We start from the raw sequence: 11,603 nt of genomic DNA on the forward strand, positions 1-11,603 counted from the left end.
GCAGCGTGGAACTTTTCCTCTATTTGGCATTCCTCCGAGCGACAAGGTGCCGGCCGAAAGTTGTCCTATGTCCAGCATAGATGACATACAATTCAGCGGACACCGAACGGGAGGGTTTTGGATAGATTTCAGCGTCGTCCACGTTCTACACCTTCAACTGTGTGCTCTTGGGTTGAGAGGCTGGACATCAGAATAATAAAACTCCAATGCGAAAATCAGGGCAATTAACCATTGACCAGAGAAAGAAATGAATGCGTCGAAATATGTATGACAAATTAATTGCCAACGAACAAATACAAATATTTTAATATTAAACGCAACGCCGGATAGCAAATCTCCTGTACGAGAGGGAGACACTATCCACGTACGTAACGGAAAAAGTCTAGTAAGCCATTAATGGGATTGGGCATGACCGAAGACGGTCGTTACGCTAACGAAGAGAAGTCAAATTAAACGTAATCATTAAGGATTCACAATCAAAACTACAAACTGTCTCGCTCGTCATATTTACTGTACAATTTGCCCATTTACCTTTTTTTTGTAAGTAATTTTACCCCAACTTATCGAATCAAAAAACTGATTTTGTTCAGTAACATTCAAATAAGTTTTACAAAATTGACAGTAAGTTTCTCCAAGAGCATGGTACCACAAAAATTGAACCATAAAAAAAGAAACGCCTAGCAAAAGAAACAACCTGACAACTGTGGTAAAGTATAAAATGCGCGGCCTGGAGAGAGAGTGCCTGGAATATAGTTTCGCTCGTAGATTACGGCACAAAGAGATCAGTTTCACACTTCTGCAACATTTCAAACGGATTCGGGTTCTCAGTTCCGAATGTTATCATAAAGCCGAGTAAAGAAGCGGAATTGGAAATGCCTTCTATCTGAAATGGTAAAGAACGTGTTATGCTGTCCCTTGTGCACAATACACAAAAACTATACCCAAGCCCCGGGGGGCGACAACCATTAAAAGTAACAGCTGTGCTCCCATTTCGATGCGCGCACTTCTCGCGTTGTTCGCCATTGCGCAACCTTGTGGGTTTCGGAAGAAACCGATTGAAATCTTAACTTGCTTTTCTCATCCGATGTGTCCTTCCTTTCTGTCACTCTCTCATCATCCTATATCCACACCTTCCTCGGTTTGGGCCGCAAATGGCCAACCATTCACGCTACCCTCGACGCGGAAGGGCTTCGTCAGTTTAACTTTTCTTCGTACCGGCTCAACCACCGCCCTCTTTTGTTGCACTTTACGTTACAATTTATTCAGAGTCTTTTGGGTTTCCTTAGACGAGGCGGCACCTTCGATGCAACTCAGAGTTGTAGTGCCTGTCTCTTTCTATGCATTTTCCTCTTTATGTGACTTTAAATGGTACCCACTGTGGGCAACATTACCATTTTTGTGTGTTTGTGTAATAAACATGGTAATTTCTTTAAGACGCTTGCCGATTTTTTCGTGATCGCTTTCATCTTTTTTTAATCTTTGATAGCGATCACACCGTTGAAGTTGTAGAAGCGCTAAAACGGGCCACTTCTATTTATCTTACCCTACCGCACGTTCATCTAAGATAGATACCACAGAGTGTACGCATATTTTCTCTCTACTGATCACGATCGCTTTCACCTCCCTCCCTACTCGTCCGTCGTTCGGGGTGACACCATTGTGTGCGCCTTCTGCCATGCGGGAGGTGTTAAGGAGGTAAGTTAGATGTCCACGTGTTGGTTGCTGTCCTGGTTGGGATCCAAAATTGATTGTTGCTGGGTTGTTGTGAAGTCCTGGTCGATCGGAAATGTGAATGCGTGTATTGTATGTGTATATGTGTGTGTGTGACATTGCAAGATTTTCTTCGGTGCTGATCTGCAATGTTCGTACTGCTTAGTTGATGCACTCGGCCTTCTGCTTGTTGTTGCCGGGGACGTTGTTCTGGAATCCCGGGGGCATGGGGATCGAGAACTTGTCGAAGCCGTTCGGGAAACCGCCGTTGGTGAGCCCGTTCATGTAGACGCTCTGCTCGTTGTTGAGCCAATTGGTATGAGGAAAGTTAAGCTTTAATAAGAGACAAATTATTCACATTTCATTAGGTTAATTGAACTTTTTTTATTTGAAAGATTCGAAATCTATTATTCTAGTGTTTTTCATACGGATTCCAGTGTGCATCTTGAATTACAGTTAGGAAAATTTCAGGAAATTTATCGTAAGCGAGAAAATTCAACAAGAAATGCTTCTGACACCTTTTTGTTTGCTTTTATGTTTTTCGTCCTCATCTTACCTGTGGATTAGCTTGCTGTTGCTGCTGCTGCTGTTGACCCATCAAGTTCGACTGCAAGTTGAGACCATGGTGTCCGAAACCTGCAAAACAATGAAAAAAATCCCGGCAGAAACATGTAAATAACAGTCTTTTGCGAAACTTCCAGCGCTTGTTCACAGTGTGTGCTTACCTTGTCCAGGTTGAAGATTTTGCTGCTGATTCATTTGCTGCTGCTGTTGCTGCTGCTGAGCGTTCAGGAACATGTCGCCTGCGCCCGGCTGGTTGGGACCGTTCATAAAGGAGAACTGACGGTACGAAACGATGGCCGGATCGAGGGACGTCCAGTCGGTGAAGTTGTTACCGTATGCTGGAAAATAAAAATAATAGTGACCGTGAACAATAAAAATAACAATGATCAACACAGCATGTATTTTGATGCTTAAATTCTAAATAAAAAAAAGATTCAATTCCTCCCAATTTCTTATGCATTATGTTCCATTAAAAATCATTTAATGAAATTTAATTGATCCACTCTTCCCTTCACTAGCTTGAAAACTAAGAGTAAGGCTCTGAGGCCAGGAATGCTTACCCGGTTTGTTGAGCCCATTCTGTGGCTGAGCCTGCGCCAGATGGTTCGGCTCGTTCTGCTGGAAACGCATGAACGGTTGCTGCATCTGTGGGTTCCAGTTTCCGTTCTGCGGTGCCTGTTGTTGCTGCTGTGGCTGCGGTTGACCATTGGCCAGTGGCATGCCACCGTTCATGAAGGGCAGAATTTTGCTACCTGCTTAATACGCGAGAATATGGGAAGCAAAAATGTGAGATTTAGGCGTAGGTGTAAGCACCGGACGAAAATTACTACGTACTTTGTGCTCGCGGTACTCCAAATCCGAAAGCGTTCATGTGATTGAAGCCGGGTGGTGGCATACGAGTTCGCTGTTGTTGCTGATGTTGCTGTTGCTGCTGTTGCTGCTGAACGTTTTCCATCAGCTTGCTGTGGTTCGCCGCGTTCGGCGGCATCTGCTGCTGGTTCATCTCGTCGTTCATCAGCTCGGCCAGACCCTTCTGCGTTTCCAAGAACGGATCGAACCCGAGCTCATCGTCGACGTTCGGATTCTGCAAGTACTGCATCATCACCGACGGCTGCTGTTGCTGCTGACTCGGCGGCTGTTGCTGCTGCTGCTGGGGATTTTGCATGCGGTTGCCAGGTTGTTGTGGTGGCTGCTGTGATGTAGGTGGCTGCTGAGAAGCTGCTAACGCCGCTGCTACAGCGGCCTTATGCTGCTCCTGCTGCTGTTGCAGCGGATTGCCACCGTTCTGCAGTGGGCCAAGGTTGAGATTTTGCAGGCGCTGCTTTTGAAGCTGTGACCCTAATAAACCTACAACGGACCATTAACCACAGGTTCAATAATCGACATCACCGTAAAACTCCGCTCATCCAAAAGATCCTTACCATCGTTGTGTTGCTCGAGAAAATGGTTGTTCAGACGGTTGTTCTCCAGGAGATTGACTATGTTCATGTCTAACGCTGGCGAATTGTGTCCGTTGAGTAAAAACTGTTGCTGTTGCTGCTGCTGCTGTTGCTGTTGATTCTTGTGAAAGTCGAAGAACTTGTTTAGCTTGGCTATGTTCGCGTTTCCGTACATTTGGCTCATGTCCGTGTGTAGCCTTTGTTGCTGTTGCTGTTGCTGTTGCTGCTGCTGCTGTTGCTGCTGCTGTTGCTGATTAAGGAAACTACCTCGCATGGCGAGGGATTTGTGCCATACATCGTTCGCTCCAAATTCTACGATGAGAAAGAAGTGGAAAATACGAATATTAACATCGAACCGAGATTGATTCCCACATGGGTTGGGGGTTTACCGTTAAAATTATGGAATGGCGGTAGTCCATTCAGTCCATTGTTAAGGTGGTTACGTTTTTGCTGCTCCTGTTGCTGCTGCTGCTGCTGCTGCTGTTGCAAACGAAGCCACTCTTCGTGCTGATCCTCCATCATGTACTTGTGTCTTAGCATGCATTTGTTCAGTGCCGGCTCCAGCTCTTCCGTGGCCCCTCCCAGCATGGCGGCTGCCGTAGCATCGCCATTGCCGAGTAGCCCACCGAGACCGGCGTTGAAATGCTGCTGAAACCGAGCGACATGCTGGAACAGGTGGTGCTGCTGGTGCGGTTGATGCTGATGCTGTTGCTGCGGCTGCTGTTGGTGTGCTTGGTGCAGCTGCAGGTTGCCCATGTTTTTGAGCAGCTCCTTGGCGTGCTGTTCGTTGGTGTCATTTGTACCGCTCAGGAGATCCGGCAGCTGGGAGGATGTTAGCCCGTTGCCGCCCTGCTGCTGACTGACGCCGTCCACCATGGTTCCGAGATCGGTAGCGCCCGCGGCGATACCCGCCGCCGTCTGCTTACCGTACGGATCGAACGCGTTGTACGAGAAGAAGCTGCTGTTGTCGTCCAGGATGCTGTCGAGCTTGCTGCCAAAGCGGCCGGTCGCGTCGAGCAGGCTGCTGGCGAACTGCTTGTGATTGCTCAGGATGCTGCTGCTGCCATTGCTGGTTGCCGTGGTAACGGCTGGGTTGTTTCCGCCCAGTTTGTCGTACAGCGAAGTGGTTGCGGTGCTTGTCGGAGCCGCACTGCTGTCACTGTCCACCTTCTCGTCGCCCGTTGATGAGGAGCTAGTGGAGGGCGACGAGGAGTTACGATTCGTTTCCACAACGTCGCTACCGTCCACCGGGGATATAACGTTAGCAACACTTTCACCCGTCAGTTCACTCTCTTCGTTGGCTGCTATCACACTGCCACCGACACCGCTGTTGAGCGTATCGACGAACGCACCAGGTGAACTCTTGCCGCTGGCCGTTTCACTTAACGAACCACTATCCACTCCGTTTCGTGACGATGCTGTGCTGCTGCAATGTGGAGGAAAGGAAATCGTTCGGTTACAAACAAGCGTCCATACGGAAAAAAGCATACCACGATCGTGATTTACCTTAGCGACGGGGAATCCGTCTTGCCATCATTATCCGACGACAGTGCGTCATTGTCCAGGTCCTCAAAGTCCAGCTCGTCATCATCGTCATCGAGATCGTTGCTGATGATATGGCCATTTGTGTTCGCGTCCATTCGCTTTTTGCCCGGGTTCTGCTCATCACCGTGGTTACCGTTGAGAATGGCCTGGTGGTGCTGCTCCCGTTCACGATCGCGTTCCCGTTCGCGTTCTCGCTCGCGCTCTCGTTCACGTTCGCGCTCACGTTCACGCTCCCGCTCGCGCTCACGTTCACGTTCACGCTGTTGCTTAAGGTTTTTGCTATTGTGGTGCGACTCCTTGCCGTTGGCGGTACCATTTTCGTGTGCTTCGTGAGTGTTGCCGCGCTGCTTGCTGGCCCCATTGCTGACCACTGTCTTGCCGCCGGTACTCTTGCCATTGATCAGGCCGCCACTACCACCCTTGCCCGGAGCAGCAGAAGCAGCACCGACAGCAACACCGTTGGCACTAGTCACGTTAGTTGTACTATCTTTATGATTACTGGAATTGTCGTGACTATTTTTGTTGTGTTGCTGCTGCTGCTGCTGTTGTTTGTTTTTGCCACCTTTCGAGCGAGATTTCGAGTCATTCTTGCGATCGCTACGGTTGGCGTTTTCCTTGTTGCTGCTGCTACCGTTGGCTGCTGGAAACAAACGAGTATATGAAACAAAGTGTGATATTAATATGAAAGGATCTGGGGTCCTTGCGCAGAATGCAACTGCCACGATCGTCAACACACGTACGACCCACGTACGCCGTGTTATGTTTGTTTACGACTATTTCTAGTGAAACATTTTCAAAGTGCCAAAAAGGAATAAAATATGCTAGATAGAAGTGGTGGGGTGGGTAGGTAGGTAGGTTGTTATTTAACGGTGTTGTGCGCGCGTTTGATTTCCCCAGGGCGGTTTCAATTTGAACGCGGAACGCGGTAGAGTATTGTATCGTAGAACCTTTTTACCAGGAGCTGGAGTTTTGACGGTTTAAATTCATATTTCAATACACTGGAAGCTGTCAATACATAGATATAACAGTGTGTTTTGTTTAAAACAAGAGGAAGAAAAACAGATGGAACATGCTCATATATCGACATTTCAAATTTAAAATGTAATTTAAAAGGAAAGTTAGTAATTTCAAGTTGAAAGAAAAAGTTTCACGTAACTTCAAAACGATGAAGTACATGCAACAGATAAGAATGAAAAACGTAACCCTTATAACAAGTTGAAAATAAACTTAACGCTTATGGCAACGTGAAAAAACAAAGGGGAAATTTTAAACACAACACAAAGGCAAACAAACAAAGAAATTACAGGAATATTACTGAACATTAGTAGAAGATAATTTTGACGATCACACATTCGGGTGGTCTTTTGAGAAAGACTTTTTATCCACAGTTTGGTTGTTATTCTTCACCAGTGAAGGATATTAGATGTATCACAACAAACACTCAATCACAATTTTTAAGGAAAACACACACACAAAAACACGCGTGAACCGTAGACGGAGAAGAGAAGGGAGAGAGTGGTAGCAATGATCGTTGATCGTCGGTTTATCTTTTAATTTTGCAGTCAAAAAATGTACGGGGGTTTGAAGGTTTTTTATACCCGCAAAGCCCCAAACACACACACATAAACACAAACGCGCGATAAAGGACGAGAAATCTTTCAAAACTATTTTCTTCGACGAGTCGTTTAAAAAGTCCTTAGTCAGCTGTGGACGATGGCCTAAGGATACCATCAAGCCAATATTGGATTTTTTCTCTCTATCTCTCCCTCGTTCTCCCGTAGATCTGGTTTTGATAAAAGTCTGATATCGAGCCGCACGTCGCAGCAGCAGCCGCTGCGTCTGCTCTGGTAGGGTGTTTAGTTTTGGTTTGTTTTGTTTGAATTGTTTGGGTTCTTGGGATGCTTTTGGCATCGGCTCACACACACCTGTTTTACCGTTAAGCTTATTCTCCTTATTGCTACCGCCGCCGCCGCCGCCGCCGTGTGTGCTGCCGTGGACCGGCACCGTCGATAAGCTGGGCCAAGCGTCTTTGTTCTGTATCGGTCCATTGGTAATGTCGCTTATCTGTTTAATATCACTAACCGCCGACGATTTGCCAGAATCGAGAAAACCGATGCCGCTGCCGCTGCCGCTGGTGGTGACGCCGGCTCCGCCGCCGCCGGACCTGGGTATACCACTCTCACTACCACCACCACTACCCGCACTACCCGCAATGACGCCATTTACCACCAGCGTGGAAGACGCACCTGCAGTTGATGCCCCGGTCGAAGCCGCCACCGCTGCCGCCGACGTTGCCGTCGTAGCCGCCACCACAGCCGCCACTGTGGACGTGGCTATCGACGACACCAGGCTGGCGATGGTGCCGACACCTGCGTTGCTAGCGCCACCGCTGCCCGCACTACTACTGCCGCCAGTACCGCTGCTACCGTTGCTACCGCCGCCAGCAGTCGTCAGGCCCAACTGCGCCTGCATGGCGTCGTGCAATCGCTTCTCGTACTCCTGATGCTTCCCTTGATGCATCTCCTGCAGGTAACATCAGAAAAAGCGACAGTAATTAGTAACAGTGGCTTTTCCTTCCCGCCAGGTGTCACACATACCTCTTTCGTAAAGCTAGCCTCCTGGTCGCCCAGCTCGTGCAAGTACATGCAGTCAGGCTTGGGACAGGTTTGGTTTTTCATAAAGTGGCTACAGTACTTCGTCGTACCTAAGCTCGTCTTTATTAGTCGACCATCGATCATGATGTTGTTGACGCTCTGGATCGCCCTCAGCGCGTCGTTGTTGTTGATGTACGTCACGTACGCCGACGCCGAGGGACCCTGCGAATAAAATGGAGAAACCGTAACCGAAATGTAACCAGGTGTCGCGGGCTGTAAAAACCGATATACACTTACCTGTACGCCCGCATAGGTTGTACTAGGGTTGATAACCACTTTATGGATCTTACCATATTTACCGAAGTATTCATGTTTCTTCAGAATCTGGAAACCGTACACAAGAAGATTGACAAATGAAATGAGAATGCTAGACACGGTTAGGAGAGGAGAAACAAATACTAACCTCCGGATCGGCCAATCTCGGCGGCAGCCCGACAACGAACACCAGGTTCTTCTGCACCACCCGCACGTTCGCGAGGTGTTTGCGGTTTTCGGAAATCTTCGCCCTCCGCTGCTGATCCCGTTGCCTCTTCTCCGCCTTGAACGCCGCGATCTGCTCCTGCGACAGTGGCGTAAAGTCGGCCGGGTTCTCCGGGTACGCCTTCCGGCACGCCGGGCACAGCTCGTTCTCGTCCGTGCGGATCCGGTGCCAGCAGAAGCGACAGATCTGTGTGGTTGCGCGTGCATTGAGATTGATGCCACACGCCCCAAGGGAGGATTTGATTATCGCAATCAAAAGAATCTCGTATCAGAGAAGGGGTAGTAGAGTTTACGTATCCACCCAACCCCCATCAATTGTGGACAGTACTAAGCACCGACGACTTGGGGTTATGGTTTCACACGATTGACATTACCTGATATCCACAGGTACAGGGATAAAAGTTCAGATCATCCACCTCCAGCGGTTCCATGCACAGTGGACACTCGACCTGCTCATCGCCGCTGCTGTTGTTCATCACGTTCATGTTGATGACCAACGCCAAACAGCCCTAAAGCACCGAACGCAGGGCACGCACGCGCAAGCTCTCTTCCTCTTCAGTGGATGCCGCCGCCGTCGGTTTCCTTCTCGCCGCTCGGTAGGTGGTTGTTGTTGTGCCAGGAGTCTTTCACGGACCGTTCGGAACAAATTGGTTTCGTATCGGGAACGCGCTTCGGTTCGAACGCTGCCAATGCTAGCGGCGTTCGTCGGTCGGTTGATGGTAGGTAGGTGGTTGTCCTTTTTGATCCTCGTGAACGAACACCAACTACGGGGCGAGGGGAAGGGAAGGACAGAACCGAATAATGTCAACATTAGAACAGATTGTGATTCTTCCTGGTAGACTCACCGGCCAGCCAGAACCCTTTCGGCTTTCGGTTAATTTTCCCCGTCCCGCGGTCGTTTCACTCACAATTGAACGAAAAAGATAGCTGGACCACTTTCCACTCCAAAAAATTGCTGTGATGGGTGTAAGCAGTAGATTGTTGAGTAGAAAAAAGGGATAAGAGAGAGTTGGTTCCTCGTATCAAGGAGGCAGCTTCGTTTCCGATGATGATGGGTATCCTTTAGGCGACGCGGTGACACGCGCGTGCCCTCAAGTCCTCGTTCGTGCGGGCTGGTTCACAGCAACACACACAAACAACACACTAACACACACACACACGCACTGCCGGAAACGGAACCGAAACTTAGTACGGTCAGGAATCCAACCGTGATGCCGAAATGATGCCTTTTGACTTTGTGTTTGCGAGCCGGTTTGACGAACGATCAATGTTGTTTCACCCACCGTAACAAAAGAACGGTTTTTGCTTCCAATTTGCCACACCGTAATCTTATTTTGTACAGGTTTTATCTGCAATGAAAGAAGAGGAAAAAGAGAATGCCAAATTTAGTCAAGGTTAAATCAAACAAACAGGATCAGTGCACCGGACAAGGGGGGCGCGCGCGCGCGCGTTACAAATAAACAAACAAATGAACCAAAATATCGCTTCCCATATATTGTTGCTTGCGGATTCTATAAATATCCACACCACTTTTCAACACAAGCAACACAATTATCGTAATCGTTTCATATATGTTTTACAAATAGGCAATAGGCCGCGTCGTGTTAGACCGATGGAACGCGAGTGTGTGGTGGCCAAAACCTCCCATTCCAACGTACCCATCGGGCGCTTGCTAGAACGTAATGCGGTAATAAAATAGTCGGTTTACAAGAAAGAAAAATAGAGTGTAAATTTAAAAACGCACACCCCAAGATTGAATATCTTCAGCGCAGTGGAACTTATATTTAGAACGACGCGAAACAAGAAGAACCTCCAATCTGCGTAACGGACTGTGAAGAACACTCGAAGCATTCTCTTGACCCGTGGTCGAGATCCTATGCTGAGCGTTGAGTATAATGCACGATAGAAATGGAAAAATCGTACAAGAATTTACGATTTGGGGTCGATTACGAGTACAATTACAATCTGGAAGAAAGAAAGTGTTCGAACGAACTTATAATGATCTTCTTCTTGGCGAGATTATTTTGCTCCGGTGCGAGATAGTGTACGAACACAAGTACGACGGTCTGGGATGCGGCTACCACGTAACGCGTGTTGCATCATAGAGGTGAGTTTTGTTTATTCTGGCCACGAGTTCAATCGAGTTTGTGAGGGGCATTTGTTTACTTAACGATTGCGGGAAATGGACGACTGACGAGCCCTAATCGTCTCTGGCCACGCTGGAAGTTTCGAGAGGTTGCGAAGCAATTTAACCGATGGCCATTGAAAGTGGTCAGGAAGAAGAATAAATCCATGCTTCAGCTTGGAGAGTTTGATTGACATCTTATTAATACGCTCTTCTTTGTTGAGTTGATTTCTTTTAAGTAATATGCAAGCATTCCACATTCGAAGAGGATTTAACTGTCAAACCACGTTGATTTAACGCGGTCTGTGTGAGACTATTAGAATCGTTCGATATCTTGGGTACCGAAAAGGAGTACAAGGGTAATCAATCGATACTGAAATAAAGAGTCAAAACAGATACGCTCGATGGAACATTATCGGTTGACTCAGTGTTGTTTGAACTCGCATGTAAATAAATGAACTATCTAAATTGTCCCTTTTTTCTTTGTGTGCAGATTTTCAAGATTGATACTCAAAACATGCTATTTCTAGTGTCGTTTCATTGTTGTGGCCAGTGCCGGGCCGATAGAAGTTACACGATTGAAACCCCTGAGTCCAACTAGCGCTGGCGTTGTTGTTTTTCTTTTAGGCACGGTTCAACTGCTTGGGGTGCCAACAACCAACCGACATAGGCGGGGTGCAATCTGTGTTCGATTCGAGTGCAATTCCTTCCCATTTCCGCCATTCGCCCCAAAAGTGGATCGCGAGCGCGAGTCCGGTGGCGTTGTTTGCGTAAACGATCGAGCATAAAAGATCGTTTTGGCACGGTTCCTTTCATTTTAATAGTAACGGATTTCTTCCCACTGTAAAAAGAACAGAAAAAGTATTGGGATAGTTTAAAATATTCCATTATCGAACAAGGACATTCTCAATGTGCTAAATTTGATCTTCTAAAATTTTACGATCAACTTAAGGTAATGTACAATTTAAGGTTGTACGATCGGCTCTACCAATCGAGAGGGAAAGAATGCAAGATTTCTATCTGTCTAGCAAACTGCACAAACAATGCCATCAAGGGGGGGTCCGATAATGACTCTTGGATAGATAA

At 47.5% G+C, this 11,603-nt stretch overlaps 1 protein-coding gene across 1 annotated transcript; it reads right to left on the reverse strand.

The window, feature by feature from the left end:
• Positions 1-462: 462 nt before the first annotated feature.
• Positions 463-9,053, reverse strand: LOC131263425 (homeotic protein female sterile). Its single transcript, XM_058265625.1, has 13 exons — positions 8,767-9,053; positions 8,316-8,579; positions 8,150-8,236; positions 7,856-8,074; positions 7,184-7,781; positions 5,220-5,898; positions 4,103-5,139; positions 3,696-4,025; positions 3,109-3,621; positions 2,835-3,026; positions 2,436-2,612; positions 2,267-2,346; positions 463-2,043 (listed from the first exon to the last, which is right to left on the reverse strand). The coding sequence occupies exons 1-13, from the start codon at positions 8,875-8,877 to the stop codon at positions 1,873-1,875; spliced, it is 4,458 nt and encodes a 1,485-aa protein (XP_058121608.1). The 5' UTR covers positions 8,878-9,053; the 3' UTR covers positions 463-1,872.
• Positions 9,054-11,603: the final 2,550 nt, after the last annotated feature.

The sequence above is a fragment of the Anopheles coustani genome, chromosome 2, assembly GCF_943734705.1.
Source record: "Anopheles coustani chromosome 2, idAnoCousDA_361_x.2, whole genome shotgun sequence".
Classification (NCBI taxonomy): Eukaryota; Metazoa; Arthropoda; class Insecta; order Diptera; family Culicidae; genus Anopheles; species Anopheles coustani.